This window comes from Hippoglossus stenolepis, chromosome 11 (assembly GCF_022539355.2).
Source record: "Hippoglossus stenolepis isolate QCI-W04-F060 chromosome 11, HSTE1.2, whole genome shotgun sequence".
Lineage (NCBI taxonomy): Eukaryota > Metazoa > Chordata > Actinopteri > Pleuronectiformes > Pleuronectidae > Hippoglossus > Hippoglossus stenolepis.
The window spans coordinates 1,157,022-1,181,623 of record NC_061493.1 but is presented as its reverse complement, the minus strand read 5'-3'; the positions used below and the strand labels follow the sequence as shown (position 1 = coordinate 1,181,623).

At 39.8% G+C, this 24,602-nt stretch overlaps 1 protein-coding gene across 3 annotated transcripts in view; it reads right to left on the bottom strand.

Annotated features, from left to right (window-relative positions):
* Positions 1–503: 503 nt before the first annotated feature.
* The window catches only part of LOC118117721 (disks large-associated protein 1), a 109,840-nt gene continuing 85,741 nt past the window's right edge, over positions 504–24,602 (bottom strand). For 2 of the 3 annotated variants that reach the window (XM_035170215.2, XM_035170216.2), the window contains exons 13-16: positions 18,437–18,569; positions 17,683–17,774; positions 10,474–10,626; positions 504–4,977 (exon numbers count right to left, since the gene is read on the bottom strand). In XM_035170215.2, coding sequence (XP_035026106.1) covers positions 4,753–4,977; positions 10,474–10,626; positions 17,683–17,774; positions 18,437–18,569 — 603 coding nt within the window. In that variant the 3' untranslated portion in view covers positions 504–4,752. Of the gene's footprint in view, positions 4,978–5,900; positions 6,587–10,473; positions 10,627–17,682; positions 17,775–18,436; positions 18,570–24,602 lie in introns of those variants that run through there. The other variant, XM_035170219.2, reaches the window with a different exon arrangement.

Here is a 24,602-nt window from a genome sequence, read left to right as displayed (position 1 = left end):
AATATTGGCAGCCCTCCATTAATAAAACCATGTTTTATGTAATTTTTGACAAATAACTTTACAGTCTGGTCGCTCTCCGACAAACATTTTACATCACAAGTGTTCAACTTTAATGTGGGCAATCATCAAGGTTTTCATTTAAGAAGCTTCCAGAGCCTAAAAGAGACATTAAAGATTCACTGTGTGCATTTCTTCCTGTCCCTCTGGTTCACACCCGAGTCATGTTGTTCCTGCTCTACTGCTCCTCCCAAACACAGACACAAGCTTGCTACTTGAACACTAAAGAAATGATTCAGTAAATGTAGATAAAAAAGACAATTTCAGCTTCTGTATGGCCCTTTCCTCTTCAGAAGTATTTCACAATGAATATGGCTCACTGTTATTGTCACTGTCATTATCACAGAGGTAAATACAGAGGTAATCAGATCCTGTACAAAATTACGCCCCCCCCCCCCACCAAACACACACACCCAACCTTTACAAAAGAATAGTAAATGGTCTGTATTTATATGACGCTGCTCTAGTCTTGATGACCACTCAAAGCGCTTTACAGTACAAAATAAGAAAATAAATACAGAATACTTTGATCCACAACACATCATCATCATCATCACCATCTGTATAATCCTATGAATGAAAATTGATTTCCAGATTGTTTCTCTGTAGAAATGAATGGCAGTTATATCACTTAGTCATAAACAAATGAAGGCTTAAGTAGAAGTTGTATTAATGTCGTTATCACAAATAAACAACACGGCTGTAGTGGCTCTAATAAGATGTTTTCTTTGAAACTGCTAACACCAGGAGTTCAGCTGGACAATATGTAGGAGATGAAACTTGTGAAGTTTTGGAGTGCTTCCTAATTGCTTGTTTTTTCTTTCTTTCTTTTTTGCCTGTGGCAATTTTGTGATGAAGTTGGGGTTCTTATGAGAGACGGATCATAAAGAATGGTCAAAAATAAAGTAGCAGAGGCTGAGAGATCCTGATCTTTTGACTTTAGTGTGGGACAAGCGTCAGAAACGCCTTATTCTTCTTTTCCAATAAAGCAAGTTGAAAGTATCTTTCTTTTAGACCCTTCCTATCAAGTAAACGCCTCTTTAAACTGCACATATGCAGTTTGTAACACAAGCTCTCTGTTTTCAACTTGCAGTCAAAGATGATATAACCCTGATGAACATCACTGTGACAACATCATGGTTATTTTTTCACAGGCTAAGTAGGACTGAAAGATGAGTAAACAGGCTTTGAGTTGTGAAGTTGCTGACTTCTCTTTCAAAGTGACTGGAGCAGAAATTACAATAATAAAGTTATTTTAAAGATGCAAAGTCAAAATATGATTCATACTTTTGTTTGATTTATCATAGGGAAATCCAGGGTAAAACACTTAAGTATGTTAGGCGAGCTAAGTTAATAATAATAATAAAAACGAATTTGTCTCATGTGTATCTATTGTATTTCAGTGTGCCGGCTGAATTTAATGAATATATATACCATATTTTAAAGAACTTAAAATAAATTGGGTATAAACCAGTCGTATCTTTTGTTGCATACACCAATCAGCTGCAACATTAAAACTGTTGACTGATTTATATAGAGCTTTTCTAGACTTGAAAACCTCTCAAAGTGCTTAACAGTACAGTTTTTCCATTCACCCAAATCATACATATCGTGTATCCATATGCAGCACTTCCTGGATCAAACTTCAATCACACACTAATGGCACAGGTGCAGGGGCAATTTGGGGTTCAGTATCTTGCCCAAGGACACTTCAGCACACGGAATGGTGGAGACTTGGATCGAACCACCAACCCTCTGGTTAGTGGACAACCCACTCTATCTCCTTAGCCGCAGTAGATTGTGGCTGATTAGACACAGTTCATTCATTAGGATCAAAGAGAGTTGGATACTTAAAACGTCTTTTAACAGCTTTAATCTATAATGTTTTATCTCTACGAACTTCTGTTTTATTTTCATATTTGCTACTGTGATCAGCTTAACCCTACACTTCAAAACTCCAAAAACATAATTATGTGCACAGTTTTTTATTAACGTGCACAAAACAAGAATGTTTCACATTTGTATTATAAGTATTATTGTCATTTCTGTCCCTGTCATTTGAATGTCAGACATTGAAATAGTGTCTGGACATTTTAGTGGAATTGATTATTTGTCCTACTTAGTCAGAGTCACACAAAGCCTTACATACATGACGAATTGAATCTGCTTCTGGCATTTTAACCATGCAGTGGTCCCCTCTCTTTCAAATAACATGCACAGGAAAAAAGGACTCTGGCTAAGAAGAAAAAATAGGACCATTCCCCTTGACTATGAAACATTTTCAATCCTTACAGGTTTCACTGAGAGCCTGGTAACACAAACACTTTCACATAAACAATTGTGATATGTTCAACACTCATTAAACCAGTAGAAGAAATGCATTGGTTCTCCTGCCCTCTGTGATGGAGTTTTCCTCAGCAATTTCACTTTGGGTTATGACAGCTGGTGAGTTGGCTGGTTTGCTATCTCCACTGACAGTATATATTGGGTACTGCCCATAATTACCAGTTTTCTGCATGTTATGTTCACAACAGCCTCCCATTAAAACTATTACAGCAATGTAAAAGAGTAGGTGATCATTTTAGGCCTACTCAGACATTATCATGAGTTTCTGTCAGATTTTCTGTTATTGGAGACTTATTATAAAAATGCCACTTTTCACTGCTGTTTATTTGGTTTTCTGGGGAGGCTACCAATGCAGAAAGGCCAACATATCTCAAGCAGGTTTGTTTAGGGGTTGCCTAGGACTGAAAACATGTAAATCAGTGGGCCATTCAAATCTGGAGCCCCAAATGATCTCAAGTTAGACCCCCCCCGGAATCTGAACACAAGATTCAAATGGATTGAGTTTTTTTATCATGGCAAAAAGGCACTCCTAATTCCCTACTATCAATACCTCAGCCCTGCCTTACACAGTATTCCTTGCACACAATATTGCTTAAGAGTAATTATACCTTGTAAAAGATAAATCACCCCTAAATCCAAAGAGGAGGAGTAATGTAAACATCTAACCAACATAGTTCAAATGATGAAAATTATCCACACACCCAAATTAATTCATTTCCCAACATTATTACAAATTGTTATTTTCCCCTATAACCGTGTCTCTTACACTCAGCACTCTATAATTTTCCCTAATGGCTTTCTATATTACACAACGAAGATTAAAGATTAAAATTCTGTGCATTTATAACTTAACATTTGACACAAATTCGCATTCAGAATCTGAATAAACCTGTGTGATGCCCTGTGGAGTCCACCTGACCCAAAAGGAATGATGTCCACATACATGTATACATCTAAATTGTAAGGGTTGTTGTAAGAAAAACAGTGATCATGGCGTTCTCTTCTCAAGAGGGAAGAGAAAGACACTGCTCTTATATTACAAGGGCCTAATGTGTTCATACAACTGCAAGACCTGAAAGGATTACCTCTAAGTACTGATCTGTTCAGAGTGTTTGAACCATTGTGGATGTGCAGTGTTGTCCGATGGCACAGGGTTGTGATTGTGTGTTTACTACTGTGTGTGTTTGTGTCGGATAGTCCATCACCTCTGTACATACGATAAGACCCAAAGAACAACATTCAACATCGACCAAAGGTCAAACCAAGTCCTGTCTGATTTGACTAAACCTGTGAATCCGAAAATACACAGTTACCACTCTGCAGCACATCACATGCAGCAACGCTCTGCAGGGTAAAGAATGTCCAAGTGCTTCTTCCTGTTCTACACTGGGAATCTGAGTCGAATAAAGTCTGTCCCTCCTCCTGGCTGCCTCCCCCCCTCCGAGTCCTCTCAACAACTGACTTCTTTGTGTCTTCCCCATCTAAACATAGTGGACTGTATGAATGGAAATTACTGCCCATATTGGGGACAGTCTTCCCTCAAAGACATTGAGGAACTTACACCTTCTTGTTCACATAAAAAGTGACAGAATTTGAATGAAAAGAGGAAAATATGACACCTTCTAACACCTTAATCCCAATCAACCACAATCTTTCACTCAAATTAACCAAGTTGGTGATTTGACAATCTCACCTTCTATTCAGTCCGATTTTAGAGCCCCTGATTATACCAGGGAGCTCTTGAGGTTTGAGGCAGCCCACTGATAGATACAGTGACCAGGATCTGGTGGGTCTTATATTGTCAACATTGGTGATGATGTTTTTAATACAGGTTGGCTAACTTCACTGCATTCAGCACCTGAGCAGAGAGCACAAGAGCAGCAAACAGAAACATGTACTGCTCCTCTGCATCATGCTGTCTCGTTTTGCATCACAGTTTTGTAGTTAGGTCACTTTGAGGGAGCGGTGGGGTTTTTTTAAGTTAAAAGCCTGTCATGCAGTTGCTTCTGTGTTGCTCTGTGTTCAATGGAGCAGCAGTTTAAAAAAATGCTATGATTCTTCTAACGCCATTGCTGCAGTGATGTACTGGTGAATTGATTAACTGTGTTTAGCAGACACAGACCCAGGGAGGGCAGCTGAATGCAGTGCTGTCACATTTGTGGTAATCCGTTTGAATATGCAGACATGATGGGAGAGTGGTGGGTTTTGAATATCAGTGAAATCATTTCAAGGTTGTCTTGAGAGTGCATTAATTGTGCATATCTGGATTAAATATGTGTGTGTGTGTGTGTGTGTGTGTGTGTGTGTGTGTGTGTGTGTGTGTGTGTGTGAGAGTATCTGGAATTGTCCTCATAGCCTTGTTTGAGCTTCTGGAATGTAGATCTCAATGCTGTCGGCGCTCTCTGTTGCTGAGTTTTGTCGTACAGATGCAGCTCTTTTCGCTGCCATCAGGCGCTTCCTGGCCTCCTGTCGCTGTTTCTCTGAGCTCTCCAATGAGCGGTCCCTGGCCAGAGGAGGGTGGTGGTGGGGGCCCTTGGGTGGCTTTTTTGGTACTGGAGGTGGAAGTCGCCTCTCCTAGTGGGAGAGGATGGTAGGGGAGGGAGGGCAGAACATTTCAGGGAAAGACAGACGTGTGTTTTGTGATTCTTAACCTGTTCCCTACACGTGTGGAGTAACTGTTTCCATTTTCCAACATATAAACTTTGCTGTACAATAATCTATCTACACGACTGAACTGTACATAGCCTACTTTATATTATTGACATGTGGGTAACATGGGTCTGTATAGGCATTACATGCAAGTCTATCTTGTGCCAGGATTTGTCTTTGCACGAATTGTTGTCTTTAATTAGTAGTGAAAATATAAATATCTTTCAAGCATAATTCAAGCATATTTCTTTTTTTCTTACTTTGTCCATCATTACTATAAGTTATGGCAACACTATACTCAGCAAATTAAATGCTGACATCCTACAACACATGGCTCCATCAAAGTCTGAGGTATCATGAAACACAAGCAGTCAGATTATCTGACAGGTGGAGGATCCAAACCAGTTTATCTGAAGGTCAAATTGGGGTTGAGTGCACCCGAAATGCTTCTGGGTTCATACAACTGCAGGAAGTAAAGTGGTAACAATTTAAAGTAGTCTGTGAACTTTGACGAATGGACAGAAAAAGTTTGTTCATTTCGTACCTGTCTGATCATCTGCCAGCTCATGTTTCTGAACTGTCAGACGTATATTTCTAACATATGCTGCCATGTCCGTGGACCTTGACAATCATCTTGCAAGTACAGCGTTGAGACTATGGACAGAAGTCTGAATATGAGACCAATGTTGTAACAAACAAGACATATCCTATAACAAGTACACTCCATTTGCTATGGAGTAGACTTAAAACCACAAGTCATAAAAACTTAATTATATTAAAAGGACAATGTCTGATAAAATCATTAATGGTCGTGAAAATGCACATACATTCAATGAAAAAAAAATCAGCATTGTCCAGCAATGACAGTTTACTAATAGAAGTGCTATTATTGTTTAAGGTAACTGAGCTTTGACCAATATTTTTCAGATAGATTTACCGGTTTAAACTGGTAAAGCAGAGCCAAGAGAATGAGGGAACAATTTCCTGTAAAATTCTGTATTCCCTTGTGTATTGTATTCAATTATTTATTGCTGAAATTTAAATAGAATTAAATACTGAGCTGCCAGTCCAATAAAAAGTCAGAGGTATCCTGAACATAGAAAAATTGACCACAGGGCGATTAGTTAGACTTACTTAGAATACCCATTGTTTTACTGGTATTGGTCTCATAATTTCCTTCTCCTTTGATATTTTACAGTTGTAATGTATCAATCTCTCCTGTCCAGCTTTCTTGACCCTGACAGCTAAATCACACAAAACAAAAAATGCACATGCTGAGACAGTAGCAGGCAACAGAAAGAATGGAGTAAGTAAGTAAGTAAGTAAGTAAGTAAGTAAGTAAGTAAGTAAGTAAGTAAGTAAGTAAGTAAGTAAGTGAGTAAGTGAGTGAGTGAGGAAGGAAGGAAGGAAGGAAGGAAGAAAGGATGGCGAGACAGACATGATGGATCTACGGAGGCCCAGAGGTGTCAAGGCCTTTTTGGTGTTGGAATTGCAGTTATGTTGACTGATGCGTGGCTGTTTGCAAGCACCTTCACTGTAAACAAAAAAAAGACAAGAAAGAAAAAGACAACGATGACAGCAAATGAGGAAGCCGTCAGAGGCAACAATCACAATGATGCAAAATCACAACCCACACTGCTGAGAGAGAGAGCAACAGAACAGGGAAGCAGATACATGTCACAAACTAACATCATCCACCTGCCTCGTTCTCAGGTTTTCAGAGTAAGCTACAATAAAAAGTTGAGGCCATGGAGCAGGCAGTTTTTTTTTGTAGCCTATTGTTTATATCTTTGTGACTGTGTTGCTATTAATATATAGATTCAGCAACATTCAAACATATTTGCCTCACAATAACAACATAATTTTTACAAACCACTTAGCTCCTGTATATAATTCTGGGGATGACCGTGGCAGGTAGATTTTGTGTGGAAAAGCACAATAAACCATATATGAAGTCTGTTCACAAAGTGCATCTTACTCCAGAAGACTATGGGCAACATGACACATGTCTTTTACTTTGGAAATATCGGAGGGATAGTTCACATGTTACACATACACGACTTGATCAAAGATTGTGCCTCCCTTGTGCCAGTCTGTTACAGCAGCTCTCGCTCACTTTAAGCTCTTTTCTCCTGCTAACTTTGGCAGTGGAGAGAGGTAAGAGTAAAGGAAGGGAGCTGGCAGTGTTTGTGAATGAGAGATGGTGTAACTCTGGTTACATCTCTATTAAAGAACACCACTGTTGTCGGGATATTTAACTGTTAGTGCTTTGCATGAGACCCTACTATATTATCGCAATAGCTTTGTTCCCTCCTCAGGCAGTGCTAAGGCCGCCTGCGATGCCCTTTACTCTGTGGTTAGCAGGCTGCAGACACAGCAGCCATAGGCTCTCCTCCTCATCTCTGGCGATGTTAGTCACCCAGTACATTACATGCCACACAAGAGAATATAAAATTACTGGACCTAGACCGATGCCTGCGCATGCGCGGGAAGACATCGACATCCTCACACACTGCATCACGGAATACATTGACTTCTGTATGGAAGACCACCAGAACTGTACATTTTCTCCCCCAAAAACAAAGTGTGGATTAATCCTGATATAAAGGCCCTCCTAAAGGAAAGAAAAGAGGGCTTTTTGGCCAGAATACAAGGAGGAGCTTAAGGGTGTACAGAAGGAGCTGAGGAGGAGGATCAGGGAGGTGAAGAACAGCTACAGGAAGAAGATGAGAACCAGCTGCAGCAGAACAAAGTCAGTGGTGTCTGTAGAGGCCTGAAAACCATCTCTGGCCACAAGAAAAGTGACTCCCTGGCTACTTGGAGCCAAGGGACCAAGGGAATGGGCAAATCATCTGAACCTGTTCTTTAACAGGTTTGATCAGTCAACTGCACCTTCCCCCACCCTGAAAGCACTGCTGCAATCCCCCTTGTGTGCACCCCCAGTATACTTTGTTGAGCACGTCTTCAACATGAGCCTGACACTATGGAGAGAACTACAGCTCCAGGAGACCTCCTGCATGGACCTCAGCAGCTACAGACAGGTGGCACTAACATCCTTCCTGATGAAGATCCTGGAGAGGCTTCCCCTTAATCATCTCTGCCCCTTGGTAAGACCATTGACACCGTCATCCATGATAATCATGTTCCTTGATTTCCCTGTACGCCGTAGGTATGAACATAGCCTACACACAGGGTCGAGCATTCGTCCATGTTTGTTCCTTCAACTCAATTTTTGGGGAGGTGCACGTCAGGGTTCAGCATTAGGATCAATCCTGGGATTCTCCTTTGTTTTTTTTTGTGGTTTTTTTCCCCCTTTTTCCCCAGCCTGAGTCAAACCTTGACTCCACCACCTCACTGTAAATATGATTGCGCCTGGACCACTTCTGTGCAGTTGACTATACAACCTCACTCAACCGGAGCATTAAGCCATGGAGAAGTATATACAGGAATCTGTCACAGAAGGGATTATCCGTCCATCATCTTCTCTGGAGTGTTCAGGTTTTTGATAAGGATGGCACGTGTAGCAAGGCTTAAACAATATCAGCATTAAGAACAAGTATCCATTGCCATTCATCAGCTTGGCCTTTGCACCTCTCCATGGAGTCACCATCTTTACAAAGCTTGACCTATGTAATACCTATCACCTAGTCCGCATCTACAAAGTAGATGAGTGGAAGACAGCCTTTAACACACCGTTAGAACACTTTGAGTATTTAGTGACAGCTTTTTGGGTTAACTAATGCTCCAGCTGTTTTTCAGGCAATCATCAATGACATCCTCCATGACATGATCAATTGTTTTATTTTCAACTATCTGGATGACATCATGATTTCTTTTAATGTCCCCCTCAAAGCATGATCAAGGTACAAGGTCAAAGCTGAAAAGTTAGAATTTCCTGTTGTGTACATTAAGTGTCTTGCTTCGACTATGTGAATTCACAGGGCCAGATGCAGATGGATCCTGCCAAGGTTACGGCAATATCAGAGTGGCCTGCTGCTTCAAACCTAAAGCAGCTGCAATGCTTCCGTGGCTTTCCAACCTTTCCATTGGACATCTGAAGCCCAGAAGGCTTTTGAGAAGCTCAAGCATTGCTTTGTCTCTGCCCCAGTCCTCATACAGCCAGATTCTACCCTTCAGTTGAGTGTGGAGGTGGATGCTTAAAACACGGGGGTAGGTGACTGATTAGTCAGTCTGCGTTCCAGCTATTACTAGTTTTGCTTGTTGCCAGTTTTAACTATCATTTTCCTCTTCTGCAGTTCTGTCTACTCCACTCCAGACTCTGCTCTCCAGCCATCGCCTTGCCCCTCCCACTCTGCAGGGTTCTCCTCATCTGTTTGCTAGCTAACTGCTAAGGTCTACAAGCCAACAGCATCAAAGTCGTCAGCCACTCTCCACCTGCCGCCAGCCTCCACCAGCTCAGCTCCACCAGCCACCAGCTCAGTTTCACATTGCCCAGGTCACCGCTGCTCATAATTATTCAAGAACTGTAAATACACTTCGATTGATTCTAACTCCAGTCTCCTGCCTCTCTGTGGCTAGGTCTTGGGTTCACCTGTGTAGCTGTAACATATATAGCTTTCACATTCCTACAAAATCATTTCTGACATGATTGAAACTTAAATCTTTGGATTTCGGGAAGGTAACAGGGCAAATTAGATCTGGTTGTCACATGTGTTCAGTCAGAACATGGTATTTATTTTCAGAAGACCTTTTACAGATGTTTGTTTTTTAAGAATATTGAAAGATAAAATGCAAACATACTGTATTTTAAACCTCGCTTAAGGTATGATCAGCTGGTTTCTGTTGAGCATGGATAGTATGTGTGTATTGGCTTACCTGAATATACTGCAAAGCATTGTGTTTGTTGTTTTGAACAGAGGTAGCATCAAATACTATTCAGTGTTTGTGCAAATTCGATTTTGGAAAAAGAAAATGATAGAGGCATGTTTTTTTGTTGGCAAATGAGACATTCATTAGTCCCAGAAATAAGAATGGAGTGAAATTTCAGTGAATGTGCATAGGTAAATTGACTTGCTTGTTTTTCTTGAAGACATTTCCCCTCTCATCCAAGAGGCTTCATTAGTTCTAAATGGCTGGTGGGAAGTTTGAGGTATATAAAGGGATAGTTCACCAAAAGAGGAAAATCCACTCATGATCTGCTCAAATTCGACTCGAAACCCACAGGTTAAATACCTGAAACATCCAATTTGTCAGTTATACCCGAAGAAGAGTTTTGGATGAGGGGTGAAACATCTTCAAGGAACACATCAAGTCAAGTTGGCTATGTACACATATATAAATTCTGATGATACCATGATTTGAAAAACTTCACAGACACGATGTAAAACCCATTTAGATGATGGTGTTATCGCTGGTCAAGCAGTCAGCCTGGTGGTGAACTAAGAGCTTCTGTGAGTGTACCTTTCTCTCAGGGGGATCCAGGGGTCTCCAGTTGTTTGCCCTGAGCTGGTGAAGCTCATCAAACTTCAGGCTTATGTTCTCGATTGACAGCTGAAGCATATCCCAAAAACCAGCCAGGTCTGAGGCCACAGGACGAGGGTGGGCTTTGGGGTTCTGTGACAACAGAAAAGAATGAGAAGGTAGAGAAGAAGTGAATTATTTCAAACATTACGTCATTTTAATTTTGTTTGCAGATGTTGGGCCATGGTTCTTTGTGAAACCACACTTCGGCCTACATGTGCCATCAAACCTGAAGCAGCATGTCCCTCCAGGACTCCGTCTCCCAGGGCCATTAAAAACCAGAGCAAGGAACTCAATGTCCCAGAGGGCATCAACTTCACACAGAGGGGTGGAAACCCCCCCCAGGGACACAGGTTTCAACTCCCATTGGTCACTCTGGACCCCATGACCTGTGAGGTCACCGGGCCAATATAAGCTAGGTTCTCCAGCTTCTTCTGTCTCTTTCTAAACTCCCTCAACGGAGAGAAGGCTGTCGAGCCAGTTCCTGCCTCTTCCTACAATCCTTCTACAGGAGGGAAGGCTGTGGAGCCTCTTCTCCAGCTCACATCTTCTCTCCCCATCCAACTCTTCGAGAGGAGCACAAAGGTGCAGCTTCCAGCTCATCTCACCAAGGAAACCTCCTCGACCTCCAAGCTCTACCAACGTCCTAGCAGCGACTCGATGTCCTGCTTGCAAACTTCCGCCAGCAACTGAACTGAACTCAACAGAAACCAGCAAGACGACACAAAACTGCGAACTGCACAGCAACGTCCTTTTTCCCTTTCCACGGACTGGTAACACAACTGGGCTTAATAATTATACTAGGCTAAGCAAGACTGTTTATTCGATTCCGTGTGAGGTTTATAAGTTTGATTTGTGGTGTTGTGATATTTTGGGTACAAGTTATTGAGAAAGTAATGTTAGTCTGTTATGCTCTTCACAGTCTTTCGTTGCATCCAATCTAGTAACTTCCTCTAATTTGACACACACACAGACACACGCATAACTCTTCACCTCATTATCTCTACAGGTCGTAAACATTCCAATAGGGGGAAGGGTGTTATCTCTTTGGCCACCGACCATCTTGAAAGCACGCTGACTCACACAGACACACACACATGTATACACACATACCTATCTTTGTTTAGCAATTAGACCGTTAGTAATTTGTGTTTTTATACTTTATTATATTCATAATAAATGTTTTCTTTCACAAATGTTTTTCCATTAATGTTGCATAAGTGAATTTCGCCAACCTCTACACTGTCAAGAACCCCATATATTTTTACTTAGCTAACTATCTATATGGTAATTTTGGTTATAGTTATTAATTTAATTGTTAATCAGAGTTCCAAATTTGTAGTTAGAACCTTAATCAATGAGACTTAATCAATAAATTGGCTATCTTTTCCTTCCTTTGAAGGGTGGTGCCGAGGTAACTTTAATCAATTAAAGTTATTATTTAATATTAATAATAAAATATTAATATTTAATATTTTTATCTTGATAACCAAATTTATTGAATGCCGAAAGGCACACCATTTTATGGTATCACACGTTTGATGCATTATGGCACAACACAGAGCAGCTCAAAAGGTGTTGCAAAAAATACAAAATAAAGCATTCCAAACCTATTAGGCAATACCTAAACTAATACAAGGCTTCATGTTAAGAACACGCCCCCCGTTGCACACATATATACTCACACACACACACACACACACACACACACACACACACACACACACACACACACACACACACACACACACACACACACACACACACACTACAGAGAGGGAGCCAGGGGGAATGAAAGGGACAGGGGAAAGACACAAAAAGGGGAGAAGAGGGCAGCTATGGCACGGATAATAACACCTGGATTGGGGCCTGTTCAGCCTCTGTCATATTTCCTGAAGTTGACTGTACATTCAGAAAGATAATAAAAGCTACAGGTCATGTTGGGATCAGTTCCAGGCTCCTTAAGTCCTGTGCAGATCAGCTGTTCAGGATTGTAGAGCACATCTTCAACATGAGCCTGACGCAGGGAAGATTGCCACAGCTGGGGAAGACCTCCTGCGTAGTACTGGTGCCAAGACCCTGCAGCCCAAGATCTCAGCAGCTAAAGGCCTGAGGCACTCACATCTCCCTTGATGAAGACCCATGAGCAGCTTGTCCTCATTCATCTGAAAACCCCCTGGTGAGACCATCAATGGACCAACTGCAGTTCTCCTTCCAGCCTAGCGTTAGGGTTGATGACAAACAGTTCTGTTTAACCCGAAGAAGCCGTGCAGCACTGTGATAATCATATATTTTCTGTCATTTTATTTCTCCAGTGCTTTCAACACATACACATTATTTTCTGCTATATAAGGTGCATGGCTGAGGCATTTCTGAAAAACCTTTATTCTAGCTGGGTATATTAAATCAGGATTAACTTTTTTACTTTAATTGTTTTCTTATTGGACCTGCCATTCTGTTTTTCTTTCCTGGAAAAAATAGATTTAGTTTTCTTCAAACATAATCTCATTTTTTTGACCAAGATGCTTACAAAATGTTAATATACAGTCTGCACTTCTGTGGGACATAAGCAGGAGTGTATTCCCACCTCGCATCCTGGATCTTGAACAACCTGACCAACCCACCCCAATATAGGGACTGTCTCCGACAATTCACCCTCCTCCTGATGACTCTGCAAATGATAGCGTCATCATAGATGAACACTGAAAAAAGCCTCTATGGACCTTTGCCAGTGGAACCATCTCCAGATGTGAAAAAACAAGGAACTGGTGGTGGACTCCGTCGACACAGACACTCCCCTACATCCAGGGAATGGACATTGAGACAAAGGACATCTTATCTGGGTTTTCACTTGATCAGTAAACTGGACTTTATAAGACGGGTAGTAGCAGACATAATCTGCTCAGAAGACTGAGGTATTTTAGAGTGCAGGGTGCACTCCTGAAGACCTTCTATGACTCTGTGGTCATCTTCTTCTATGTGGACTGGTTGGTCAGAGAGTAATAGCTGAGCTGACATCTTTAATGAAGAACCAGCCCCATCACCTATCTTGTTTTTCAGAATTACTATTGTTTATTAAAATTTGCTTTAATTTGTCTTTAAGCTATTTAAATCATCCATCAACTTCTAGTGGAAAACCTTTGGAAATGTCTTTGGAAAAGAAAAACAGTTCTCAAAAGAGGGACCCAGGCGAATGATGGAAAATACCCTCATAATAAAGAATATGGTTATGCAGGTTTTCACAAGGAAAGACACATTAAAGAGGCAGCAACACACACATAGATATTATTCTATCAGTGAAGATAGTATGCCCACCCTGGCACAGACTAAGTACACTCAAATATGTGTGCAGACTTTCTTTCTATTTTTAAAACACACCTGCATGGTGATCTACCTTACAGCCCTGGAAAGATATGTTCAGAATCTCCAATACAGGCCTGCCCAGCTTCTTCTCCTCTCCAGGCGCCTCCAGCCACCTCACCACTTCAGCCGCTCCAAGCTCTTCCTCCTCTACAGGTATCTCTCACCCCTTTGACACATCAGGCACCCACAGCTGCTTCTCTCCAGGCTCATGTGAATGATGGAGCCCCATCATTCACATGAGCAGAGGTCTAAACACTTCTTTACCAACCTCAGTCACAAAGTTTCCAAGATGATTTTCAGGCCCTTTAGTCTGAAAAGGTCTTTACAGAGATCAGATGGTCATACTGGAGTCTCCATGGCTGGTAAGACATTGAGCCTCACCAGCTTATTGGATAGAGTGCAGAAGTGTAGAGATACGCCTATAACCCCCCAAACTTTGGGGGGTTACCCTCTTGAGTCTGTTGAACTTAGCTGCACTTTTGGCCCACTGAGATGGATTGTGTAGTTTTATGGGAGATTTGCACTCATCATAGAAAAGGGACACCAGCCCCCATCTAAGTAAATTTAGATAATTTAATTAATGAATCAGTCTCAGACATGAAAGCTTTAAATTCTGATTCAATGGATCCCACCTCTCTATTTCAAAGGAACCCAAAGGCAATAACCAGTATAAAAAAAAGGAGATTTATTGAAAAATATCTACTGGGAAGAGAATAACACCAATGATGATAACGCAGGAAAAATGCAAGTGGATAAATCAACACTGTGAATTCATAGCAATAGAAAAGAAAAGTTGGTAATTTGGGTTATATCGGTAGATAAAATGTTCAGATGAGATTGTGCAATGATAGTAGTAAAGTCTGTGAAAAGCCTCCAGCTGGTACAAAATGCTGCAGCACGAGTTCTGACAGGAACTAGAAGGAGAGATCATATAACAGAATAACAATAACAGACACCATCTCTGCATTCAAGGTTAAACTTAAAACGTTCCTTTTTGATAAAGCCTATTGTTAGGGCTGGATCAGGTGAGTCCTGAACCATCCCTTAAATATGCTGCTATAGGTCTAGACTGCTGGGGGAACTCCCATCATGCACTGAGCACTTCTCTCCTTCTCTCTGCCTCTCTGCCCCCACATTCATTGATTTATTTATTTTAATACATGTAACCAACTCTGTGTCTTTTTCCTCCCAAAGTCTCTCTCTCTCTTTGCAGGTATCTCTGACTCCAGAGCTGCAGGATAACAACTTATTATTATTAATATTAATATACATTTTGTTATTATTATTATGAATGATACTTATTAATAATTAATTATTATATGAATTGTTTCTGCTATCATTAATAACATCTTTACACTCTTATTGTTTTAATTATAACTAGTCAGAGCTGAAACCTGTGCACAAGTGTTCCTGGTCTCTCTCTCTCCTCTCTCTACCCCTCTCATCCCCCTCCCCCCTATCTCTCTCTCTTGTCTCCCCTCTTCTTCTATTACTAATAACAGCATTACATCTATAAATATCACTCTTATAATTGTCATCATAACAGCCACTCTGACAGAGCATAAACATGACAGTTATACAACTGTTCCCAGACTCCCCCCACCTCTCATCTCCCCCTCTTTTTCAACCATCTCTCCTGTCTCCTCCATTTTACTCTGCTCACCCTCAGCGGTCGAAGCAGTTGGCCACCCACATAGAGTCTAACTCAGCTAGAGTTGTTTTTTACTGTTAAAGATTAGGTTTTTTTCTCTTTCGTCAATGTGCTTATTTATTAAACAGTTGGTTTTGTCTATAATATTGTTAGGTCTCGACCCCACCTTGTAAAGTGACTTGAGATAATGTATGTTGTAATTTGGTGCTATACAAATACAATGTTATTGAATTGGATCTCTGAATAAGACTGTTGGTATAGGTGTGCAGTCACCGAGCTTAGATAGAAAGTTATTAAACACAAAAAATTACATAAATATTATAATAAATAAAAACATAAGATACAGATGAGATTGAGTTATATTAAAGATACAATCCTAGAGAAAGCCACACCCCTAATTAACAGTGGGACTTTCTCCAGAACATTAATGTAAATTTTGTCTTTCAGTCAGGTTTTAGAGCTCATCACAGCACAGAGACATCTTTGTCAAAAGTCACTAATTAACTTCTTATTGCTTCACATCCTACCAAGACACTGGAACAGTTCATTGGCATTAAAGAAACAGCCATAAGCTGGTGTTTTAGAAATTCAGATTTCTAAGTTTGATGTTATTTATTTATTTCTTACTGCTTATCTTAAATGTAAAATGTGTTTTTCATCTGACACAGTATTCTTCGTATTCTTCGTCAGTATCTTTGCATGACATACTTGTGCAAGCGCCAGCACTTCACTGCAAGTCCAAGGACAGGATAAATTAGGTGACCTGAAGTCCTTGCCACCACCAAAATATTGTTTCTAACGACGAGTCATCTGTGTGCACTAAAACATGGGATTCCTCTGGGTTCTGTGCACGGCCCAATTTTATTTACCTTACATATGCCTCCATAAGAGAAACATTATCAGGAAAGACTTGCTGTTATACAGATGATATACAGTTATGCTTAACTATGAAACCAGAAGAAAGTAATCAGCTAACTAAACTCCAAGCATGTTTTAAGGACATACACATCTAGATGACCTGCAATTTTCTGTTAAATGGCCCTGAAGACTTCAGATATGCATTATCTAATGGTATAGCTACTCTGGATAACACTACCCTTGCTCCAATGAAACCCTCAGGGATCTAGGTGTCATCATTAATCTACACATGTCCTTAGATTCTCATTTAAAACAAATTTCAATGACTGCCTTTATACATGTCACTAACAATGGGTTTTTTACCCTCCAATAGTCTCTTTTTCTTTGTCTGTCTCTCTGTCTCTCTGTCTCTCTCTCTCTCTCTCTCTCTCTCTATAAATTTTAAGGTCTTGACCTTCTATGGAAAGTGCCTTGAGATAATATATATTATGATTTGGCGCTATACAAATGAAATTGAATTGAATATTTTTTAGGATTACCAATCTCTTGACACTGTTTGAAAGTGTTAAATGTTATTGACCCTCACATGTCATGCATTCTTCACAGACACAAAAATGGTCCACATTAATTTCTTGAAATAATTTTTCTCTTTCACTATTATCTCCCTCTCTTCTTTGGTGGTCCACAAAGAGCCATGCTATCAGCGCTGTAAAGTTGTTCAAAGGCACAGCAGTTCTTTCAGCTAAATGATAACATGAGCATTCTAACATGCAGTTATTTAGCAGATATAATGTCCATCATCTTAAATTAGCATGACAGCATGTTCAGATTTGATAATTTGCTCTAGAATGTCATTAGTTCATAAACCAAGGTGACCAGATGGTGGAATTTAAGGAAAGTCAGAGAGAAAACTGCCATTTGTACAGCAATGCCAGCAGCATGACAGGTTTAGAGATTGTGCGCTTCATATCTATAGGCAAAGAACTGAACGTCAAACCATACATAGGAACCAGACCATTGAGATATCAGAGAAGACAGATAAAAAAGTTGAGGAGAAAGGTTTGAATCAAGAAAAGAGGTGACAAAAGGAAATTGATGGAGCAAATAGGGAAAAAAAATGAACAGGCAAAGGAAATGGATAGAATATAGCAGTAGGGGATATGTTAATCAAGTCTTTGTTTGTTCAAAAGTCTGTTACACAGAAACTGAAAGATGACAGATCTTTGAAAATGTCTGACTGTGTGTCTTCAGTGGGAGTAAAAGTGTTGGTGACTCACCAGGTTCTCCTCACACAGTTCCCTGAACTGCTGGAACTTCTGAGACATCAGAAGCTGAGCGCTTCCCATTGCACTCCTCATCTTCCCAAGGACTACAAGCAAAGACAAAGTTTATAAAGAGACTGCGCTATCAGTCCAATTCATCTGTGTTTGAGAATATGTACAACTTACTATTCTAAACCCTACGAGGCCAATTCCGATCTGGGGATATGAGCTATACTAATAAAATTTGACTGACTGACTGATTGATAATCACATTTTATTGTCCTGCATACCAAGGACATAGTATGTCTTTGTTATAATGTATAATTTGCAGTTTGTTTGAATACATAAGTAATGATTTTAATACATGTATTAAACATGAACATTACCTTACACTAATATATCAGTATATTTTTGACTCATCAAAAGTGTAAATTAACAACCTTCAAGTCATGTCAAAGGTAAATGAAATTTGGTCGCAGTTATGTTTCCTGTAAAACAGTTGAGTTAAACAGAAAGGAGACTAAGATCTAAATGTCTTATCATTACATGACAATTTAGTTTCAGTTTTTCACTCTTCACCTTCCACAGCTGTACATTTTACAAAGATATTATAATAAATTCAGCAATAACAATGTAATTTCCTGTGTATTAAGGCACAAAACAAACCTATAGGACTACAGTTGTCAGATTTGATTGTGTGTAATTTCTTTCATAGTAACAGAAATACTTGCAACCTAGACATGATGAACACACACACACAAAGACATACTATCTTCAGGCAGGTCATTTTCACGTTGGTCGAGCTCCATCTGGTGACACCAGCCCTCCATGCGGTCTGTCTCAGCCTGAAGCAGCTTTAGAAACCAGCGTCCATCTCTATGACACACTGAACGCTGCACCACCTGTCAAACATCCAGACTTTCACAACATGCAGAGACTCACCTGCACAAGCAATCTTTATACAGCTAATAATATGGAAATCATAATTTTAAACTCTTTTCCTAATTTGCAAAGTCAAAATTCCTGGAATGACTGATGCGTTAAATATCATAAAACATAATATCAAAAATAATAAACTGTATGCTTGTGCAGCTTTTATAAACTGTAGACCTCACTTTATTTTCACAGTTATAGGACAAAAACTATTTAGATTACCATGTCATGACTTTGCTTTAAAAAGGTAACTTAAACAATTTCTTCCACAAAAATGATGTATACTTTACATACTTGCTGGGTATTTTCTAATACACTTGTAGTACATGCACTACCTCGTTTGACATGTAACTCTGTTGGAAATCCAACTTGATTTTAAGTATGATGGAGTGAGTTCAAAAAGCTTGATGAGTATGCTAAATGTTCTCTATCGTTACACACAACACAAATGCTGTGATGTGATAAATATTCCTGCTGTATTGCCACATCACTGATTTGTTAGCAATAATGCTCCAAAAAATAAAGCAAAATGGGTTAGGGTTGTTTATCACAGCCGTTTGGAATGAACCAAGTGTTGCTGCACTGAAAACTCAAAACAAAGGGCCTCATTCTCCAACACCTTCTTAAGTTTTTTCTTAAATCTGCTCTGAAGAATGTTCTTAAAAAATTGGTCAGATTCACGATGTGTTCAAAATTCTTCGAACATGGGTTCTTATATCGATGAATCCATTATCTTTTGTTGAAAGCACGTGCCAGTTATTCCTAATTACAATAGGTAAACACCCCGTCAATGTCCATAAAAGGGCATGAGCACACACAGAATTCACAGAAACGGAAAATAACTTTCAAGAAATCAAGAACGCCTAAACAAAAAATGAAAGACTGAGGTTCACCAGACTCAAAATGCAAAAAAAAAAAAACGTTATATTTTGTAGTGTATATGAAATGATTATATGAAAAAAATATATATAGGATAAATTGCACATTCAGTAAAAGCTGTATCTGGAAAAAGTCATGTAAGGGTTTGAAGTAATTCTGTTGATTTGCTTTTGTTTAATTTAGTATTTCTTTGGTATTTTCCCCTTCCCTAGTGTTGAGTGTTTGTCCCCAGGTTGTCTCCCATGTCTGCTGCTCATAATCCCTGCTCCTCTATTACTTAAAAGCCCGGTCTTCTTGTCCAGTTCATTGTTGAACCCACAGTGTTAAACTCCTCTCGCCAAACCTTAACCTGTTTTTCTTGTGCTTAAGACCTGCCATACACACCTGTGCCACCCAGCCCCGTCCAGCCTTTTCCTTTGTCCACCTGCCAATAATTCACTCTGTTCCTGGTTCCTGTTCAGGCCTGATCCTGCACTGTTTACTCAGCTCAGCTCCAAACCTCTCCAGAACCCCTACTGCTCCACACTGCCCTTTTGTGTGTAGCTGGAAATCTAAATGACCAGTGCTCTTTGACCAGTTATATAACTGTTAGCCTAACCAGTCAGCTTGACCTAACTTGTGTTGATCAAACTTGGGTGTAGTCACAAAAAAAAACCCACATACAAGGACACACACACAAACGTCAGTACTGTGGTTATAAAAGCTGTAGCAGCTGTTGGAATAAACAGACCCTTCCACTGCACTCCTGCCTCCGTGTATTCTTCAAGAAAATCTTGTTCAATGTTTGGCGAGCCAGCCAGGAGTTGTAGATGACGCCTGCAGACTGCATCCTGGGCTGGGTCAACACTGTAAAGAGGCCTCAAAAAAGGTAAGACAATTCTTACCATTATTAAATTTACAGTCTCACCCAGACCCAAGAGCAGTAAGTAGCGTCTAACACTCTCCAGAAAAGAACCTTAATACTTTGTTCAATGTAGAATTGATTGATAACTGAGAGAAGCTTGCAGGGGGGGGTTCTACTCACGCAAAGCAGTCCCCAAGAGGCACACAAAAAAAAAAAAGACTCGAGTCTTGTGAAGTGAATCTGACCTAATAAAGTTTGTACTGAAGGATTTATGTCAACAGGGCAACAATCAAAACTCCACACAGTGTACGCCAAGAGGGCACCAAAATAAGGTGTATGCCAAGAGGGCAGCAATTAAAAAAGTAATCCATTGCGTGAACGTTTAGACTGTAACGCTGAAACTTTGCAGTCACTAGTCACCTTTGATTATAAATTGTTATTAAGGTAACTTGTAGTAATATATAAAGGAGATAGGAGTGTCTCTCTGTCAGTGAAGAGAGTCAGTGTGACGCATATAAGGAGTGAGATGAAAAAAAATACTTTTCAGAGGTTTAAAGTTTCGATAAACAGTTCATAATATAAAAAAAAATAAACAAAAATTTAAATTAGTATAAGTTGAACTAAAAAAGATTTAAAAATTAGTTGTTAAAATCACAGTCAAAATTGCCATAATTTTGAATGTCCTTCTGGTAATCTAGACATTTAAACAAATTGCTGAGTGTTATAATTTTCTGTGCTGTGCGGTTTGTTAAAGAGAACTATTACTCTTGATGCTGCTCTGAGTTTGTTGATAGTTTGTAATATCATGTGCTAAAGTTTGTGAATGCTTGTATAGACGTATCTTTGGAATCAAAAGAATAGATCGGTTTTGATATCTTCTGTTTGGAGCATTGTACTGTTGAGCAGATCCCCATTGGATGTGGCTGTGGGATGCGTTGATTTTGGACTGGTCTGCTAGAGAATAAGTGTCTTCTTCCAGGTTAAGACTGCTGTTCATAGTCTGTTTCCTTGGGACAAATTAAGTCAGTGTCGGCTCCATGCTGATACAGCTTTATAATTAAAGGTTGGTCGACAAAGCAGTCGTGTTCTTTTAATATTTGTATTTAGTGAAGTCTATTGCCTTTTTATGTGAATCTGAAGAAATTGTGTTATAAGTTTGGAGAGCCTGCCCTGTGTGACATAGGGCATGAGTAGGGCATGGTGCATTGGTGAGATGGAGAGATGTTCTTTCTTTGCTTGTCAGAACATGACTGAGAGAAAGACAAAATTTGAGGGGTGCGGCCTATCCCCCTCCCTTCTCTCTCCTTCAAGTTCCTGTGAGCCTGCTTGATTTTCTTTTTTTAGGTGCCTCTGTGTCTGTGGAGCTGCAGTTGTATTAAAGTGTGATACAATCAAATGATACACATTGTAAAACCAAATTTAGTGCTGAAAGAGTTATTATATCAATTATCTATGAAAATAAGACATAGTATTGTCCTTACTTGGTATCATCCTGTGTTGTTTGGTTGTTCACCTCTGTCAGAATGTCAAGAGGTTAAACCCTGTGTTCACGACTAAAAATAAATAAATAAATATATAAAAAAGGTATACTACTGCAAGGTATACTACTGCAAACATAACATAAAGACAAATTTCAACATAAATATATGTCAGGGTGTGGTGAAATCGCATCGACCCACAGTAACCTGCGTTTAAAACACAGTCTGTAGTCAAAGTATTTAAATCACAAAAGGTGCCTAAATCAATTAAAGCTATAATCCCCAAAATTGTAATCTAAGTTAAAGATTACAGCATCAATAGGGGTACACCAATAGTTCTCCTAGTCCTAAAATATCCATCAAAGAAGACAGACATAGAAAATATGTCAAAAAAATGGGAGAAACGGATCAAAGGGTTAAATCCAGCTTGGCCAGAGGGGGGTACATTTGATGCGAGCATGTGTAAGGATATGGAACTCAGAATAAAAGACTATAAACCAAACGATAACAGCAAAAAGAGACACAAAAAAAGAGAGAAATCCCCAAATTATTCAAAAATGTTGGAGTTAATTACAGAAAATTTGTAAAAAAAAACAAACCATGGGGTAGGACGCATGCAAGTGCCAGAAGGAAGCCTGGATTATGCAGTAAGCAGAGGAGAGAGTGAGAACAGAGGGGGAGCTGGGACGTCAGGGAAAGAGTATGGGCTCAGGTACAGAGCTACAAATAGATATATATAGACATATGACGCTGCTGGTCACGTTCCAATATTAATTCAAGGGTCAGAGGGACAGTATATTCTTTGGCAAATACTTGACCTTGAGAGGCTGATCTCCAGACTGCCTGACCTCCATGAGGGGGCTAGTAAGTGGATAACCTGTTGACATCAAAGCTCTGTGGGCCAAAGTCGTGGGGGGGCCAGAAATGGAGGCCATTCTGTGCATGATTGGAAATACTTGAATAATGAACCAACAGGCAGACGGGACTGAGTTTAACCCGTACCGACCCAACCTGTGGACGTCCCCCAGATGAACGGAGACTGAGAGAGCAGGAGCGACCCATGGGGCGCGGTCCTCCGTGAGTCTGTTGGGGATGTGGCAACCCTGGACACATATGCCAAGCCTGTCCATCACAGCCATGGCCTGCCCCTAATTGGGGAGAGCAGGGGTATGGGGGTCAGCCTGCTCAACCTGTTCAATCAGGCCCAGTCAATCCGTAAATAACCATGGACACTAGGGCCGCCGAGAGAATCCTAAAGGGGAGGGTCAGCTTCCTTAAATAACTGTTGGAGTTGATAAAGAACCTATGATTGAGGTTCTGGTGGAAAATAAACCAAACATTGATGATGACTGATACTAATGCTACTTACACATATGTAAGTCCAAAATATGCCACACACCGCCCCCTGTCTGATAAATTAGTAAAGACAGTAGGCTTCTGGGGACAGAGAAAGATGATTCTAATGACAGCTCCAGTCCGGCTATCAATCGAAGGCGGTGAAGCAATACTGCCTATTTTGGTGTCTGATCAACTCCAATACAATTTATAGGGAGAGAAGCTTGTAAATTAAAGGTGAATGCATTTTTTTAATCATATAGATTTGGGCCCAATGATGGAAATTTAATCAAAATGTCGAATGGAAAGAAACCGATAATCCTTTTATTTTCAATTCTCCTGATGAGACGTGTAAAATCTTGTGTAGTGTGTCTATGCTTGCAACCTCAGGAAGTGAAAACTTGTTCATAATACATCACAACTGGCACAAGTTAAAGAAGGAGAAAACTCATTGAAGCAAGGTATGCTTAAATATATGGACACTGGGCGAGAGGAGAGGTGCGAGAGGAGAGATGATAAGAAAAATAAGACAACAGGGATGTTGGTTGCCATATTTGCAATAAATGGTTGATGAGGTGTTAAATTTGTATTTGTATTTGTAATTTTTGGAAAACAATGTGAGGTTTAAAGACAACAATAGGTCATATTCCAGTGCCAGAGGGACCATTCAAACACATTGTAATGGATTATGTTAACATAATAAAATTAGTGCATGGAAAAATGTGATAATTGAAACAGTACTATCAAAAGATAAAATAAAGGTTGGGGTGTGTTTATCATCCTCAATCACAAGGGATGGTAAAAAGGGTTAACAGGACCCTCAAAGCATTTCATATTCTAATGCATGTCATTAGTCAAGTGTGTGTAAGTGTAAAGGTAAATATGCATAGATTCTGTTCTTACCTAAGAACAAATTCAGATAAGACAACATTGGTGACTGTCAGAATCTATGTAAAATCTGCATTAGTGGGATAGAGAAGAAAGAAATGAAGATAGAAATTCTTTCTGGAAAAAGGTAGGAGAATGAGGCCCATTGCCCCTGAAAGGAAGTTTAACACTGACCTATTTTCCAGTGTCATCACTGTAGAATAGATAAGATGAGATAAAACTACATTGACCCCACATCAGGGAAATTCACTTGTTACAGCAGCAGATAGTCCGAATGAGGTAGATAAGAGAATACAAAAGCAATAGAATACAAAAAGTATAATTTATGATATGAATAAAATAAAAGCGTATGCAAGTGTTTGTATATTTATTGTAGCCAATCCGCTGTGTGAGTTTCTCCAGGAAAGTAATGTATATGAAGACTTTCATTTGGGGTTTAGAGCCAATCACAGTACGGAGACAGCCTTGGCAAAAGTCACTAATGACCTTCTAATAGCTTCAGATCAGGGATTTGTGTCTGTCCTCGTTCTGTTAGATCTTAGTGCAGCATTCAACACTATTGATCATCACGTTTTATT